Source organism: Cololabis saira, chromosome 5, assembly GCF_033807715.1.
Source record: "Cololabis saira isolate AMF1-May2022 chromosome 5, fColSai1.1, whole genome shotgun sequence".
In the NCBI taxonomy this organism is placed as follows: Eukaryota; Metazoa; Chordata; class Actinopteri; order Beloniformes; family Belonidae; genus Cololabis; species Cololabis saira.
The window spans coordinates 11,822,412-11,841,510 of NC_084591.1; the positions used below are offsets into that span (position 1 = coordinate 11,822,412).

General features: G+C 42.8%; 1 protein-coding gene across 3 annotated transcripts in view; it reads left to right on the forward strand.

Moving 5' to 3' along the window:
* The window catches only part of met (MET proto-oncogene, receptor tyrosine kinase), a 126,231-nt gene extending 107,526 nt beyond the window's left edge, over positions 1–18,705 (forward strand). For all 3 annotated transcript variants that reach the window (XM_061720920.1, XM_061720922.1, XM_061720921.1), the window contains 6 exons: positions 3,869–3,949; positions 7,689–7,870; positions 7,953–8,062; positions 10,861–11,026; positions 11,119–11,255; positions 16,505–18,705. In XM_061720920.1, the coding sequence (XP_061576904.1) occupies positions 3,869–3,949; positions 7,689–7,870; positions 7,953–8,062; positions 10,861–11,026; positions 11,119–11,255; positions 16,505–16,793 (965 nt within the window). In that variant the 3' untranslated portion in view covers positions 16,794–18,705. The remainder of the gene's footprint in view (positions 1–3,868; positions 3,950–7,688; positions 7,871–7,952; positions 8,063–10,860; positions 11,027–11,118; positions 11,256–16,504) is intronic.
* The last annotated feature ends 394 nt before the right edge of the window (positions 18,706–19,099 follow it).

Genomic DNA, 19,099 nt, shown 5'->3' on the forward strand with positions numbered 1-19,099 from the left:
ACAGCTCAAAAAACAGTTTGAATAACACTAACCCAAATCAATATCGGAATCGAATCGATCAAATCTTGATAATCGTTTCTGAATCTTAAGAATCGGAATCGAATCGATTCTTGACTCATTCATTTGACTCGATCCCGAGCCCTAATCTTCACGTCTCTTTCCAGCTGAGTCAAACCGATCCCTTCTGCTTCATTTCCGTCCCTCAGAACCAAATGCCCCCAGTCTGGTGAATGAAGCACCAAAACAAATGTTAGTTTGAAATATCGCAAAGACACGATCAATACAAACCACTGCGCCAAAGCTTTTAATGTAAATGCTGCATGCAGAGCAGTGGATTCATTACTGCAAGTGGCAGAGAAGTAGCCGTCAGGGCGACAGGGTCATGCCTGTGATGTTCAGCTGCACTCAGTTAAGAGATGGTGAGGCAGATTATAGACTTTTAAAGCAGCAGATGAATGGAGACGGGTATAAACAGCTCAATAAAACACAATAGACTGTCTGGGGCGCCGGCATTCAGCTGAACACGGCATCACTTTCCCACAGCGTCACCCAAGTAGTACAAAGTCTAAATTATAATGATTTCATCCATTCATGTGCAATATTCTTTCACTCATTAATTTTTATAGTGTATATATATTTATATTGCCTGTTTCTTATTTTGTTTTTACATAACCTTTTACATGTGTGCATTTTATGGAGCTGCTGCTTAATCTCATTATATTATTATAATGACAATAAAGGCTTTCTATTCTATTCTATTCTATTCTATAATGATAAAACAGCATGTTAGTTTCTTGTACCTTAATTGTAATTTTAGCACCAAGATAAGTTTGTGAACCCCTCGGAATTAACAGTTTTTCTGCAATAATTTTCCATAATGAGGTTTAACCAGCTATTAAATGAATGTTTAATGTCTGTTATTATCTGAATAACATTGTATTTGTCTATTATTGTGACTTACATGAAGGCCTGATCACATTTGATGGCAAATCAATGAAAAAAAACAGTTAATTTCAAGGGATTCACACTTTTTCTTTGTTTAAAAAGTTAAAATATTCCCTCCCGCTGTCCTTCTCTGTTCAGATATTTATAATATTTGCATTTCGAGTGATGTTATTACCGAAGCGCGTCCACATGAGTCAGTTTTCGCCTGCAGGCATCACAATCCATGCAGCGTCTTCAGTGTGTTTGTGACTTTAACCTCTATTACAAACGGTCCGTGTGGATTGCCGCTGATGCTGAGCGAAACTATCGTCACGCCAGCTCAGCTTAATCTGTTACGCCGGAGCTAAAGCTGCCCCCAAAGTTTAATAGCCCCCTTTATCAAACCGCAGGCTCGCATGGAGACACAAAGTCACCTCATACAGCTGCTTTTAAGCTCAAACGCACAGATCAAATTCAGTATTGGGAGGAGAAAACACCCCAAACCCTTCAATCTCCCAGAAAACAGCACCAGTGCCCCCCCCTCCCTTGGGCTGAACGCTGCCCTGGAGAAAAGAGGCTTTGCCTGAGTTTTTCAAAGCAGCGCAGGATGATTTGTTCAGAGCTAGAATTCCCAGGATCCATTGTGGAGAGGTGTAATCCAACCCCTTCAGCCATCTGCAGGGACGTGATAGGAGAGCGCCGCGCTCCCTTCAGCCCTGCAGCCTTCCCAGTCCGGGGCCAGCCCCCATGTCTTAAAAACAGATATAATTCAATAAAAAAAATGCACAATAACTCAGGGAGGTTTGACACCAGTTGTTAGTTTTTGTGTGGTATTAATGATTCATATTGGGTTACTTGGGGGGGCGGGTGGCTTTAGTGTGTACGTAACCTGAGAGTTTTGCTGTTTAGGGTGTGAAACATGCAGAAGAGTTGAGGTTTTTGGGGGTGTTTTTGCATACCGACACAAGGACCTCAATCCTACAGCGAAGAACAGGAATATTTGGGTTATGGAAGCGTTGTGATGGTGGAGCTGCCGGCCAGTGCTTGTCATCGTGTTTCCTGAAGGAGGCTTCTGTAATCCAAGATATAGACACAGGATGCTGCATGGACGAGGTCTCGGGGCAAAATATCAGCTATGTCCTTTTCATCCAGTCAAGAATATTTCAAATGCTTCAAATACTGCTTCAGATACTTTAAAGGAGCATGAGGCAGGATTGAGGCAGGATTTATGAAAAAAATTTGTATACGTTTTAAGTTTTCTAGTAATAATGTCAGATGAAGCGTTCCAAACCAAAAAGAATGTTTCCTCTAGCGTATCTCTCCTTTGCCTTGAACAGGCTGTGTGCTGCAAAATGTGCTGCAATTCTGGACCCGAATTTCTCACGCTGTCCTGCGGATGTGACGTCAAATGACGCTGCATGTGCGTTCTCCCCGTTCTCCCGTGCCGGCTTCACTGTTGGCTGCAGTACCCCCGACGGCCGTCGTGGCGTAGGGTGGCGCTAATGAGTCTCATTTCTTAAAAGGAGCCTCATGCTCCTTTAAATACTTGATAAAACTCTTCATTTTTGGCATTTTGGCTCCACTTTAATCATTCCCCGTTGATTAGGTTTTTATAAACCTAACCCCCGTCCCTGGAATCAGACCAGAATCAGGCCTCTGACCCAACTGGAACATGTCAAAACAGACAAACCAAAATAAAACCTATTAAACGCTCTTTATTATGTTATTTCCAACTAGGTGAATAACTGGACTGAAACTGAGTGTCTAAGTTACCAAGAGTAAGACCTGAGAGATGGTCCAGATGTCAGTAGATTTAATTAAACAATTGCATGTAAAAGGGTCAAAACATACATGAGGAATCTCGATGCAGAATGACGATGAAACAAAGGAAGTATATTTTGATTTTAAGGCATAAAGGATGAATAAATGATTGATGAATGATTAATTCTTCTGATTCGAGTAGGAAAAAACATAATTAAAGTCAGTGTTAATCTTTATTGAACAGACTCCCACAGACTGTACATTTAGTTGGGCCAAAGCAAAATTTTCCATCACAGAGGCAATTTTAACTTAGTAAGTGTACAGAAAGTGTTCCTACTTCTTCATTCTCAGTCTATTGACATACTCGTTCCAACTTACACGTAGATTGCAGCAATTAGATAAAGATGTCTACGAACTGTCCTTTTTATAAACGTTTTATACACATACGAAGTTAAAATGACCTCGATTAGACTCTGGGAACCCTTTCCACTCCATCGCTTAGTTAGAATGACGTTTTTTAATCTAGTAATAGGCTCAGAATGGTAACATGCGTCATACATACAGGGTTAATCGGCATTATGCTGCATCCCATAGGCTGTTTTCAATCAAAAACGGCTTCAGTTCACATTATGGTTTTGCTTACGCTCCTTAACATTTAGTAACGTGCCTGGGGTTGATTTAAGTTGGACGTTTTCCCTTTTAAGCACAGCTTGAGATGGCTGTCTGGACTAGCTCCCGAGGGGGCCCTCATTCATAGGCTAAACTGACTGGATCTCCGAGTGCACCAAGCCATGGACAGAAATATACAATCAGTCAAATTCAAGTATACTGGCCTCCTTAGCACAATATAGTATTATGTAAGTACCTGTTAGTGTTTTTCTGTCCTTGCATTGTTTATTCCTTATATTGACGTTCAGAATCATCAAGTTAGCGTCAACAAACAATCTGTATGTGTTCTTGACCGTTTGTCAGGGACTGACAGGTTTATGGGCCTGAACCCGTTGCCAGACCCTCATGTCCCTCATTTATTCTTTATATTGGGACAGAGAGTGATGCGTCTCATATATGACTGTGGAATAAAGACTAATGAAATGTGACGTGGAAGTCCTTCAGAGGTACTGATACCAGCGTTTGAACTCAGATGCTGAATGATTCTGGCTAATGCTCATGTTGTACCCTGCAGGCCACTTCGGCTGTGTTTTCCACGGAACGCTGCTGGAGCCAGACGGGCAGAAGCAGCACTGTGCCGTCAAGTCCCTAAACCGTAAGTACAACCCTCTTTATGTCCACTAAGTTACTCCTGGGTGAGATAAATGATGGCAGTGCAGGGAGCTTTCTTGCCGTTTTACAGCAGTTTTAACAGTTTTTACAGCAGTTTTAACAGTTTTAGTGTCAACGTCAGGCGGTGGAACCTCTCACTTGTGGTATTTTCTGATGAAAGTGGAACACTGAGACGAGTGAACACGTCTTCCAGGTTTCTGAGCATCATCTGATGGTATATAGACTATAGACGATAAGACGTGAGAAATTGGACACACTTCTTTTGATTTTTAAGTCAAAATTCAGAACTACCCTACCCCAAAACTACACTACCCTACTCCTATCTCAGAAATACCTTACCCGTACCCCAGTACTAACCTACCTCTATCCTAAAACTACCCTACTCCAAAACTACATTACCCTACTCCTATCTCAGAAATACCTTACCCGTACCCCAGTACTAACCTACCTCTATCCTAAAACTACCCTACTCCAAAACTACACTACCCTACTCCTATCCCAGAACTACCCTAAAACTACACTACCCTACCCCAAAACTATACTACCCTACTCCTATCCCAGAACCACCCTACTCCTATCCCAGAACCACCCTACCCCAAAACTACACTACCCTACCCCTACCCCAGAACTACCCTACCCCAAAACTACACTCCCCTGCCCCAGAACTACCCTACCCTACCCCAGAACTACACTACCGTACCCCTACCCCAGAACTGCCCTACCCCAAAACTACACTACCGTACTCCTATCCCAGAACTACCTTACCTGTACCCCAGTACTAACCTACCTCTATCCTAGAACTACCCTACTCCAAAACTATACTACCCTACTCCTATCCCAGAACTACCCTACCCTACCCTAAAACTACACTACCCCTGCCCCAGAATTACCCTACCCCAAAACTACACTAACCTACCTCTACCCTAGAACTACCCTACCCCAAAACTACACTACCCTACCCCTGCCCCAGAACTACCCTACCCTAAAACTACACTACCCTACCTCTACCCTACTTCAAAACTACACTACCCTACCCCTGCCCCAGAACTACCCTACCCCAAAACTACACTACCCTACCCCTGCCCCAGAACTACCCTACCCTAAAACTACACTACCCTACCTCTACCCTACTCCAAAACTACACTACCCTACCCCTGCCCCAGAACTACCCTGCCCCAAAACTACACTACCCTACCCCTGCCCCAGAACTACCCTACCCTAAAACTACACTCCCCTGCCCCAGAACTACCCTACCCCAAAACTACACTACCCTACCCCTGCCCCAGAACTACCCTACCCTACCCCAAAACTACACTACCCTACCCCTGCCCCAGAACTACCCTACCCCAAAACTACACTCCCGTACCCCTACCCCAGAACTACCCTACCCTAACCCAAAACTACACTACCGTACCCCTACCCCAGAACTACCCTACCCCAAAACTACACTACCGTACTCCTATCCCAGAACTACCTTACCTGTACCCCAGTACTAACCTACCTCTATCCTAGAACTACCCTACTCCAAAACTATACTACCCTACTCCTATCCCAGAACTACCCTACCCTACCCTAAAACTACACTACCCTACCCCCTCCCCCAGAATTACCCTACCCCAAAACTACACTAACCTACCTCTACCCTACCCTAAAACTACACTACCCTACCCCTGCCCCAGAACTACCCTACCCTAAAACTACACTACCCTACCCCTACCCCAGAACTACCCTACCCCAAAACTACACTACCGTACTCCTATCCCAGAACTACCTTACCCGTACCCCAGTACTAACCTACCTCTATCCTAAAACTACCCTACTCCAAAACTACCCTACCCCCACCCCAGAACTACCTTACCCCAAAACTACACTACGCTACTCCTATCCCAGAACTAGCCAACGCCCACCCCAGAACTACACTACCCCTACCCCAGAACTACCCCAGACCTACCCTACCTTGAAGTTTGGTTTTAAACGTGGAGGTGGTGTCAGCCTCCTTAACCCAAACTGGAAGTTGGTTCATAGTAACGGTTACTGATAGCAGAAGACCCGTCCTGCAAATCTACATTTATTATACATCTCCTAGGAACTTTGAGTAAACCTGCACTCTGAGAACGGAGAGCTCTATTAGGAATATAAGGCATTGTCAGATTCACCGCGTTTCACCACATTTCAATCAGGTGGAAGTTTGGACTTTGATGGGCTTTTGAACCACTGACTCTTTTCTTCTTCTGTTGTAGATTAAAAATCACCCTTGGGTGATGCGGTTTCAGCCAAGGTTTAGATGTCAAACAGATCTCAGACAGATTTGTCTCTAGGATTCAGTATACAGGGGAGTTAGTCAGACCAGATGATTGCCTGGAGTAAACTTGTTGCGATATCCAATCCTGGGAGGATTGGGAAATTTCTTGAATGTTTTCGGCTTCAGAATAATCGTTGTGTCTGTGGAGGGATAGTTTCCAAATTGTCAGGAAATTGCCTTTTTGCCAGCAACAATTGCTTCTTTAAGACCATTGCTGATGTCTTTCCTCCTTGGCATTATGTTAACACGCACCCGAACGCCTCAAGTCAGCAAGCTGCTGAAACCTCTGCTTTTAGAGAAGTCACCAGAGTCGACCATGATGATTTTATGAAGTGGATTTGATCGAGAACAGCTGGCTTCTTTTTTACATTTCTACCTCTGCATATTGGATTAGCTGCTGTCGAACACATAATGGCACGGCTAAATATGTCCTGTGTTATTTTTCATCTGAGCTGTATTTACCTCATTTCTCAGAATCGCAGCTACTTATTTACAGGAATAGTTTATGTAACCAGGTTTCACGTTGCACGTAAACACCATATCCATAATTCAAACTGGGATATAAACACATCCAATCATGATGGACGAATATCAACCTAGGGATCGCTGGTAAAGCAGAAAAACCAATAAGCACATTTTCTTTTTGTCCGAACGTGCTCATGTCCAGACCGCATTATTCAGTCCTTCTTACATTATTACGGTATGATATCATGACATCCCCACGAGCATTGTGATGCTCATCTCAACAGACCCTCGAATCCTTTTCGGCCTGAGATAATGTTGATGAATGAGCGTCTGGTGGTGAAGACGGCATTAGGATCCCATCTAATCGTGTAACCTGCCAGCCGGGGAAGGGAGATTGATGCTGGCCGGTACGGAGGGAAGACCCCTGCGGTCATCAACGGCAGCAGGAAGGTCTGAGCTCAGCATGCTGCGGTCTGGTCCACAGGGATTTGACCCTCTTTTCTTATTCCCGGTGAACTCGCGGGGGCACTGCGTCATCATTTTTGTCTTTTGTTCCATTTGAGTTGATGCTTTTATCCTCATGTGGCCTGCTCCCTGAGTATTAGTAGAAAAGAAAGTGGCTCACTGCAGTGAAATGATTGCAGCGGGTCATTTTCAAAGCTTTTCAAATCAAGGCTCTGGAGTTTAATGTCATCCCGTTCTGTCTTTGGGGCCTGACCTCAGCTGAGGACTAGCCGGTCATCTAAAGAGCTCCCGTCTGTAACCAGATTACAGTGTGAGAGACCAGAAGGAGCGATGCATTTGGAAAATAGGTTCAGTTTTTTTTTTCCTTAAGTTAGGTGTCTGTCTTCCTCGTTCCCAAAACACAGTTACTTCTGGTTTTCTCTTAATTTGTTGATTCTTTTCAAGCTAACAGACGTATAAATGTGATGGTTCTCTTTATTTTTAATTTCAGGTATCACAGACTTGGAAGAGGTGTCCCAGTTCCTGAAGGAGGGGATCATCATGAAGGATTTCAGTCACCCCAACGTTCTCTCTCTGCTGGGAATCTGCCTCCCGCCTGAGGGTTCACCACTGGTGGTTCTGCCCTACATGAAGCACGGCGACCTGCGCAACTTCATCCGTGACGAAGCACACGTAAGGACGCGGGTGGAGGTGTAAAACGTTGAAGCTCCCTCTTTGGATGGAGGAGAACAGTGACGGTGAATCTGTCTTGCAGAACCCGACGGTGAAGGACCTGATGGGCTTTGGGCTTCAGGTGGCCAGAGGGATGGAGTATCTCGCCAGCAAGAAGTTTGTCCACCGAGACCTGGCAGCTAGGAACTGCATGTGAGCTCAAGATTCTTTTTGTCTTTGGAGTATGGAAAGCTTTTTAAAAAGGAACACAAACGGGTAAAAAAAGACTACCAGGAATTTGTTGCACAGCCAGCGGACGGTCGACGAACTGAATTGTGGGATCGTGCTTCAATCAAAACGTTTTCAAGTAGCGGCTAGTGCTATCCATTATAATCATGCATGGGGGTGGGGTAGTTTGAATGTTTTTGTCTTATTTGTGGAGCAAAAACACAAATTAACAGATTAAAATGATGCTTCAGTCACACCAATTTATGAAGTCGACTACAAGACCACAATCAAGCTCCGCCCCATTTAACAAATACACAATGACAGAGTCATCAGTCAATTTGATAACTGATCATGTTGACTTTAGTGTAAATCACGTGTAAAAAAGGAGCGATGGAGCCTTCGGGGGAACCAGTTTTTTTAGTTAATGGTGTTTTATCAGACGGACAAAACCCGGCACCTCACCAGAACTCTTAACAAACCCTGTGTTTAGTAGGGGTGTAACAATATATCGTGCCACGAAATTTCGCGATACAAAAACGCCACGAAACGTTTCATGGAGGTGACAAAGTGTATCGCGATATTGGGTTATTAATATTAATCTATTGTGTTGACTAGTAACGCGCAGCTGACCGCGCGTGGCGACCGCGACTCGACCCGCGGACCAAAATCCTACTACGCTCAGAAGAAAGTAGTACCTTTTTGCGGTCCCGATCACGGGATTCTAGGGGGGGTTTGAGCTCTGAACTTTTAAGTCTGGTGTAGAGTTAAGCCTTACCTTATTAAATTAAACCTTTTTCGGGTCGTGAGTAGGATAAACACGGGAAAACTTCTTCCGAGTTGGAGTGTACTTTAATGTCCGCTCAACAGCGTAGGATTTTAGAACATCAACACAGCAGCTAGTGCCATACTGTGGCGTATCACTCCGCCCAATCTAAAACAGACTAATCAATAGACGAATCCGGCGACCGGTTTGTGTGCGCTGCCATCTTGCGGCGGCGCCATTGCTGCGGTGGCAGGTGTCAATCTGCCACCGCAGCGCTGTTATTGTAACCTGACGCTCTACAGCATCATTATAGCTGGATTGATGATGTTAGACAGTGGCCTTCCATAAATAATGAAGGTATCTTAAATTAATGCTGATGTTAATTTATAAATAATGATTTGTTTGAGCGATAAGCAGGAAAGAATAGAGGAATAGGGAGATAAGGGAGTTTAAACACTGTAATATAGCTCTCTCCACCTCCTCTCCTTACGAGGCACGTCTGCACAATTAAATATTACCTGTTTATGTTTTGTTTTATTTTAGGTATCCAAGAATATTTTATTGATCGCCTGGCGTCCGATGACGAAAAAAAACGCAATTACAGGTCTCTAATTGAAGGGCAGAACTATCTCAGCTCCCGATGATACAGAATACATACATACATAACCCCAATCTGCAGATAAAACTAGTTTGTTGAGGAAAAAATATCAACTCTATTTGTAGCTGCAGAAGAAAAAAATAATCTCACGAGGAAAAGAAAAATATTGCTCACGCCATCGGAGCCTCTTCAGCATAAAAAAAAAGAAAAGAGAAGTAAGAGTAATAAAAAAGATGTAGGCTACTGTATGTTGTTATATTATACTAATTTATTGAAACACATGGCGAGTCAAACATTTACCAAAGCAGCTGCCAAACACTAAACAAGGTAGTAAGACGTGGGTTGTGCAGAACTGCGGCAGTAAATCCTCATCGGAGCTTCATTCTTTAGGGATTTCATATGGATCCAAACCGTTAATAATCATTATTTTCTCCATATACCGCTCCCTGGCTTCCTTGTTTAAGGTATCCAGGTAAATTCCAGTTCCTTTCCAGCAGTTTAACATCTTTTTTTGCGTTCCGTCTGTTCACTTGGTGAAACAGAAAAGTAGTTTTGAAAGTCCGTCCCGTCTTCATTCACTATCAAAACAAATGCACGTGACGGGACAGGAGTGTTCCGATGATACAAATACATTAAGAGAGCCTGGCAGGGAGCGGAGTAATAGATCCATACGTATATATGTCTATGGGCTGGAGCGGAGGAGCGGAGCCGCCACCGCAGTAATGGCGGCCCGCTCGACTTCCGGGTTTCGCCGGATTCGTCTATACAAATAAACTGACTAGTGTCATTATAGTCCCTGATTTACATCAGAATATAAAGAATATATTTATAAAATAATGAACCCTGAATTACCAAAATAACCTTCTTAACAAAAATAAATCTCCTCTTACACTTATAAGGTGAGCATGAATCAATCTTTTTTATGATGTAAAATTGTATGTATTTATTAACTTTTATTTATTTATTTAATTTTAGTTGTTACATTTCTGGAAAAGAAAAAAGTAAAACCATACATGAGAGAAACTATTCAGTTTGTGTCTAAATATTTGTACTTGTATGAAACTGAAGATGCATAATGCAAACCTGACATTTACTTTTAGTTCAGTTTGTGGAAAATGGTTGGCCTGGCTTTCTCTTTAAAACTTAAACAGTTATAAAGCATTACAAACTGTAACAATAGGGCAAATGCACAGCATTGTTTTGTATTTTGTGTCTTTCAAATAAAAGACTATTTTTTCCAGTCATATGTTCCTCATTCAAGGTTGTTAAAAAAATACTGCTATAATATCGTATCGTACCGTATCGTGAGATTAGTGCATCGTTACACCCCTAGTGTTTAGTAGCTCAGGGACCCCGAACACCGAACATATGCAACAAAGCAAGAACATCCCAGAGCGTAACTTCTTCCTCGTCCCCCTACAGGTTGGACGAGAGCTACACCGTGAAAGTGGCGGACTTCGGCCTGGCTCGAGACGTTTACGACAAAGAATACTACAGCGTCCACAACAAGAGCGGCGTCAAGCTGCCCGTCAAGTGGATGGCTCTGGAGAGTCTGCAGACCCACAAGTTCACCTCCAAGTCAGACGTGGTGAGGACTCGGCCACATGTCTGCCTTCCCATCTCCATTCTAGGGGCTGTGCTAACGTCAGGAGTTAAATCCACCTCTTTCTTTCTGTGCAGTGGTCGTTTGGGGTGTTACTATGGGAACTGATGACCCGAGGCGCCCCTCCGTACTCCGACGTGAACTCCTTCGATATCACCGTGTTCCTCCTGCAGGGGAGGAGGCTGCTGCAGCCGGAGTTCTGCCCCGACGCTCTGTAAGTGCATAACAGTTGTCGTTCACCTCGGTCAGCTCAGCGCCACGGCTCAGTTAGCGCCAGTGATTTAGTGCAAAGCTGCACCTCAGTATATCACGAAAAGCGGCTGTGATACCAGCACGGAGCAGCAGGGGAAGGTAGCCAAGGTGGAAGAGCTGTATAAACAATGGAAGTCATAAATAAAAGCCACTCCGAGCTTTGGCCATCGCTCATCTCGAGCAAGAGACGCAAAACAAACCTCCATCTCATCACCTCCGCAGGTCAGATAGGAGTCACTTTTCTCGCTTTAACCACAGGCTTAACCCAGGAAAAGTTTGGCACTTCTCTGTTTGTCTGCTCTTGTTGCTAAGCACTTGATGCTAAAGATGAGCCATTAATCACAGCAGCGTTGGCAGAGGTGAGATTACCTCTCCGTCCCGAATGTTTATGTTTCTCTCGTTTTCTTTGGAGCCGTCCCCATCTGAGTTTATAGGCACGGTCTGCTGATAAGATCACGTCAACCAACCCCTTCGCCAAAAAAAAAAAGGATTTGGACACTGTTTAAAATGTCAATACAAACAGAATTCTGTGATTTACAAACCTCATGAAACCCATTGTTATTCACAATAGAACATAGAAAACATATTGAATGTTTACACGGAGGAAATGTGTAATCTGGAGACAGAAATGAATCTGATGGCAACACATGTCAAAACAAAGTTGAGACACACGAATGATGTCCACCAGCAGCAACAACCGTCCGCATACGTGTGGGAACCGAAACCAGAGAGGACTGTTTGTTGGATATAAGTCAGCAAGTTCTGGGTCCTCGTCGTATTTTTCCTTTCATGACGCAGCAGTTTTCAGTAGGTAAAGTTTCTGGACTGCAGCCAGTTCACCGGACAGACCGGAGGGGTTCAGCACCCGGACTCCCGTGGAACAGATACAGTTTGCAGCATTGTCTTGCTGAAACATGCAAGTTCTTCTCAGGGCAGGACGCTGTCTGGATGGGACTGTATGTCAGGGTCTAGAAAAAGTTGGCACCAGATAACGTGACTGGTAGAGATGGGCGGTATGGACTAAAAAATTTATCACGATAATTTCTGGCATTTATCCCGATAACGATAAAAATGATGATAAAAAAAATACCAATTCAACTCCACCTTTGTAACTATAAATCAATCTCGCTCTCAGATCCGCCATGTTTGTTACACAAAAACGTCATCAACGGGAATTTATCCTTCTTTCTTTCTTTCTTTCTTTCTTTCTTTCTTTCTTTCTTTCTTTCTTTCTTTCTTTCTTTCTTTCTTTCTTTCTTTCTTTCTTTCTTTCTTTCTTTCTTTCTTTCTTTCTTTCTTTCTGGCTCATATTTTTCTTTCTTTTTTTCAGGCTCATTTCTTTCTTTCTTTCTTTCTTTCAGGCTCATTTCTTTCTCTCTTTCTTTCTTTCAGGCTCATTTCTTTCTTTCTTTCTTTCTTTCTTTCTTCAGCTTTACACAAAAACGTCATCAACGGGAATTTATTGTTTTTACCACGAGATGACAAATTCTTACCGTGGGGAATTTTTTTGACGGTTTATCGTGAACGGTAAAATATCACCCATTCCTAGTGACTGGCAGGTTTTCAATTTACCGGACAAAAGTTGAAAATTCCGGTCAAATATTATCTGAAGCTTAAATGATAAATGATTTGCTGGCTGACACTCTATAAGAATAACATCAAGGCATGTCGATTTATAATTTTTTTTTTAAATTGAAAAGTAGGCGGCTATATGAAATAAAACGAGTACCGTCAAATAACTCACTTGCATGACTTCTAAAATAAATAAATAAATATTGCACAAGCGTGCGTTCTTTAAACGTGAATATAAAGAACATATTCACCTGTGCCTGGCCTACACATTCATAACAAAATAAGATCCAGTTTATTAATAAAATGACGTGTAAATTGTCTATTTTAATATATATATATATATATATATATATATATATATATATATATATATATATATATATATATATATTATAAGGCTTTCTTATTCTTGCCCCTTTTCGATCATGGAATGGAACATGTATGTGAACTACCATTTCCATGATACGGAATAAATAAAATTGAAATGAAAAAAAATTGAAAATACAATTCAAATTGTGCTTGGATAGAATATTTTCACCGGACATTGTGACCGGAGGGGTTTAATACCGGACTTTGGCAGATTTTAACACTCAAAGTCCAGTAATTTCCGGATAACGGACACCCAGGTGTATGTTGCTCTTATAGCTTTCAGCGTTGATTTTCCTTCTTCTTTTCCAGACGTTCAAACGGCCCTTTCCATAGACACTAGTGCACCTTGCTACCGTCAGAGATCCGGGCTTCTGAATCGAAAAAAAACCAGATACCAGGTGCTGTCTCTCCTCTTTAGCCTGGAGGATGCAGCGTCCATGGTTTCCACAAGAATTTCCCTTTTCAACGAGTCCGACCGCAGGACGCTCTTTCCCTTTGCCTCTCACCATTTTAAATGGGCTTCGACCCACAGACATCTAACACTGATTTTAGGCTGAGACCGGTGGTTAGAGAGGTTTCTCCCTGGTTTTATGTTCTGTAGATGATGAGATATTCAAAGCTTTTGCAATTTCTTAAACCAAGGAGTACGATTATGAAATAGTGTTTCTTTTGTTCGTATTTTGTAGACATGATTTGGAGACTCGGCCTCTCTAAGATGATCTTTTCAACCACGTCACTGACTGTTGCCAACTAGCCTCCATTATTTTTGAACAGTGCTTCTTTTTGCCTCAATTTCAAAATCTGATATCTTTTGTATTGTGAAGACAAAGGCGTTGAAGGATTTGCAATTCATTACATTCTGTTTTATTTTACAAATTTTACCCCAAAATATATCTTTTGAAACTGTGGTCGTACCCGATGATGACAAGCGCTGGCTTCACAGAGCTCACTTAGCACCACGCTATCTGGGTTTCCTTATCCGCTAAACTCCAACTAAACTGCAACCCGGTGGTACTGTGAATGATCTCACAATGTAGATAACGTCATGGGGGGGGTCAGGTAAGAGGTAGGCAGAGGCCCAAACGAGATGTCGGGAGGTGACACACATCTGCAGACATTCCCATAATTCCTCACTGATGAAAGTGAGTTATGGTTCTCATGGCGTTGTGGGTAACAGCTGCCCTTTGTTTTTTTTTGGGGGGGGAGTTCTAACATTCATAGTATCAAAGAGCTGGTTTTCTGACTCTGGTTGAAAATGATAAAAACCAAATGGGCTAAAACTTTCAATTACATCCTAAAAAGCCTCTCTGGAATCTGGTGTGAAGACAAAGATGATTTAAAGATAATTTTACTTTCAAATTCATGACTTCTGTCAGAAATAACTTCCACCTTTTCTCCAGTACTCGAGTTGTAAAAAACAATCAGGGGGGATGGTGGATTTTATCATATGGGGACAGATCATTTGTGCTGATTACAAATATTATAATATATTACAAATAATAGCACTGACCAAAACACCTGCAGAAATACTGCAGGAATGACATAGCAGCAGTTAAATACAGCCTTCTGTAAGCTTTAAATATCCACTGGGCTTACATCAAATACATCAAAACACAACAATAAAAAACAGTTTTCTGAACTTATCAATATGCCTCTGTCCTTCACAGGATAAGTAAAATGGATCACTGCAAAAACTCAAAATCCTAACAAGAATATTTGTCTTATTTCTAGTTAAAATGTCTAATTTTAGTAAAAATTTGGAAAAAGCAACAATTTTTCACCTGTTTCAAGTAGATTTTCACTTGAAATAAGTAGAAAAATCTGCCAGTGGAACAAGATTTCTTTGCTTGTAATAAGAAAATAAATCTTGGCAGATTTTCCTACTTATTTCAAGTGAAAATTTACTTGAAACAGGTGAAAATTGTCAAATAAGTAATTTTTCTGGTGATGACTCTAAATGTTGAAATAGCAGTAAAACCACATTCATTGATGAAATGACATAAAGGATGGAAAGGGGGGATGGCAGTTTTACAGGGGGGATGATTTGGACCGTGTTTATTTCAGGGGGGATGCCATCCCCCCTCATCCCCCCTCAACTCCAGTACTGCTTTTCTCCAACTACAGAGTGATAAAATGAAATGGTAAATGACCCACACTTTTATAGCTAATCCGATAATTTAGCTCGATAAACTCATACAGCGCTTCCTGTAACACGGTTGTATATGCAACATCTTCACACTGGAGGATCATCCAACATGAGCACAGACTTTTTCTCCAAGTAGACTGATTTGATTGGCTGTCCAAGACTTGTGGGCGTGGTTAACGAGCTCCAAAAAATGGTAGCGAGACATACGTACGTCTAGATCAGGGGTCGGCAACCCAAAATGTTGAAAGAGCCATATTGAACCAAAAGAAATAAGAGAAAAAAGGGAAAAAAAAGAAGAAAAAAAGGAAAAAAAAGGTCAAACATTCTGAAAAAGCTCCAGGAGCCACTAGGGCGGCGCTAAAGAGCTGCATGCGGCTCTAGAGCCGCGGGTTGCCGACCCCTGGTCTAGATGTTTGGACAATAAGATAAAGACGCTGCTCTTTCTGTTGACGAAAAATAAAGAAATTTAACCCAAAATGTAAACGTGAAGAAGCTAAACAGAGAGAGAACACCAAACAAACCAACTGTGCCTATCAAATTAACCCTTTAATGTCTGATTTCTTTTAAAGTTTTTAACATGTAGACAATTTAAACACCTCCACCACCATTTTTTTAACTGTATAAAACTCATTCATTCATTCATTATCTTACCCGCTTTATCCCTTGCGGGGTCACGGGGGTCTGCTGGAGCCTATCCCAGCTCATTTTAGGTGAGAGGCAGGAGTTACACCCTGGACAGGTCACCAGTCCATCACAGGGCCACATATAGACACACAAACCATGCTCACAAAACTGTATAAAACTATCTTTGTTTAATAATGAATTAAGATGGAGAAGCATGTCCTATTCAAACGTGCAGATTTCCTCAGAAGTGGTCCGAGGTGCTCAGAGGTGACGAGAGTCGGAGGTAAACGTTGACCGAAAGTTTCTTCTAAAAAGCTCAAAGTAAACTCTTAAGACAGAAACTGTAGGATTTACCCGTCAGAGGAAGTCATTTGTAGACCGAACCTTGGAACCCCAGTTCTCCTTAAATCTGTTTTGTGTTCAGCTTGTTTGCTGGACTTTGATGTTCCAGCAGCTGGTACTCGTCTGACGCTCTGACGTGGCTCTTCTTCTCCCTCCAGCTACACGGTGATGATCGAGTGCTGGCACCCGAAGCCGGAGCGGCGGCCCTCCTTCTCCGAGCTGGTGTCACGCATCTCCGCCATCTTCGCCAGCTTCAGCGGCGAGCACTACGTCCTCCTCAACACCACCTACGTCAACATCGACAAGCTGAGCCCCTACCCCTCCCTCCTGGCCTCCACGGCTTCCCCTTCCTCTTCCTCCTCCTCCGCCTCCGAGCCCTACACCTCCACATCCCTCCCTTCCCACTCCACGCTTTTTTGTCACGTGGAGCGAGATTGCTGCACCTGAGAGACGAAGGAGCTGATGATGGACGGCAGAAGGAAGGAGGAGACTCAGAAAGAGAGAGAGAGAGAGAAGTTAAGGAAGGAAACATGGGGTGACTTGGGAAGCACTGTATGTACCTGCCAAACACTGGACACTGCTGAGGACGAACGCAGACCGTTGTTCAAGACCGTTCACTCGGTGTACATAGATTGTAGACTTTGGACCAAGAACCTTTTTGACGAAGGGGGTTCCTGTGAACTATACGGCGGACCCCATCGACTTCCCCCCACCGATCCCTGGGGACCACCAGGCCAGGCGTCCTGTGTCTCCCCACTAGACGTTCACAAAGCACAGGACGGCCTCCTTGAAGGTTCACGGTAGCCGAACCGCCTCCACACAAGCACGTCTCAACCACTCGACCAATCCTGCATCCACACTCTGGGCAGCACATCGTTCAAGAAGCAGATGTGGCTCCTCACACTGTTTGTAATGTGAATGTGTTGCAAGTGTCCCTATATTCATGTTGTACAGAAACGACCACACCTCCTGACTTACCATCAGCCTGACCAGACCAGATTGTGCAGCCTGACCAGACCAGACCAGACCAGACCCTGAATGAGTCTGCTTCCTCCCGTGAGGACAATGAGACATGCGGCAGGTGTGTGTGGACAAGCAGGATGCTGCTGTGTGCAGATCACTGGATGCTTTATTTGTGTAATTATCTGTGGATAATTAGCTTCTCATGTGTCACTGTGTCAGTGTGTGAAATCCCCAAGTGTGTCCTGTGATGGTTACTCATTTCAAAAACACTACAATTTTCACACTTGAACGGTTCAAGGTGATTCAAAAACCATGTCTTGGGAATTTCTTCCTTTTTTTTTTTGGTTAATGAACTAACTCAAGTTGCTCACTGTATTTTGAGCCTGCGTCTGTTTTGCTTTGCATTTTTATCGGTTGTACAAAGTTGTCAAGGCTCTGACTTTGCAAGAGAGGTGTCATACCAAACGGTTGTGTGGATGTGTATGTGTGTGTGTGTGTGTGTGTGGATGTGTGTGTGTGCATGAGGGGGAGCTGGAAGGAGGAAATGCACTGTGTTAGACACAACGTCTTCGGAAGTGCATCCTGGGACTTCGCTGTCTGATTGAGTTGTACAAGCGAAGCACTGGCTCTATTACAAGTGATCCCTCCGAGAGTCGTTACAGAGCAACCCAACGTTGACTAAAGGCCAGTGGGAGCTGTGTGTTACTTCGTAGTCACGATGAAGAAATATTTGAACCTTGATACTGATGTGTTTGCAGGTTTTTGCCCTTGATTGTTAATCCTCACCACCAAACTTCCACTAATATCAGTGCCACAGAAGAGTTGTGTAATGTGTCGTTGTAGGAATGGACTCATTAATGCTGTAGTGCTGCGGTACATCAGGGGCTGTCACCAATAACGTGCCCATCGCTGAAGGGCCAAAGCCAATTCAGGAAGTTTTACCTCTTTGCAGAAAGCATGAGCCGGAGATATTTCACGTCAACATTTCAGGCCTGCAACATTTCCAGAGCAGGTGGTGAAGCTTTTACTACATGATAGGAGGATATCTTCAATATCTGCAACAGTACGGGATTGTTATTGTTGTAGTTTTCTTTTAAAAATATTAACAGATTCTATTCTGGTTGGCTTAGAAGCAGATCAATCCAGCATTTGTACCTTCGTCATCCTCAGCCACACTTTTTTTTTGTGCACGGTATTGTTGTGCATCGTCTTGTTGGAAAAGATGTTGCTCCAAAACCTCCTGCCATAATTCTGCCATCACAGAAAAGGGAAATGAGCTTAGCTGAGGATGTTGATACAACCCCAGACCACCGCAGAGCCTGGACTCGTTGGTGATAACTGTCTAGATCAGGGGTCGGCAACCCAAAATGTTGAAAGAGCCATATTGGACCAAAAATACAAATATGTCTGGAGCCGCAAAAAATTAAAAGTCTTGTATAAGCCTTAGAATGAAGGCAACACATGCTGCATGTATCTATATTAGTTACTGTATAACTGGGGAAAGATTATTTTTTTCATTATGCACTTCGAGAAAAAAGTCGAAATGTCGAGAAAAAAGTCGAAATGTGGAAAAATAGTCAAAATTTTGAGAAAAAAGTCGAAATGTTGAGAAAAAAGTCGAAATGACGAGAAAAAAGTCAATGTTGAAAAAAAGTCAAAATTTTGAGAAAAAAGTTGAAATGTTGAGAAAAAAAGTCAAAATTTCAAGAAAAAAGTCGAAATGTCAAGATTAAAAAGGAAATGAAAAAGAAGAAGAAAAGAGAAAAAAGAAGAAATAAAGAAAAAAAAGA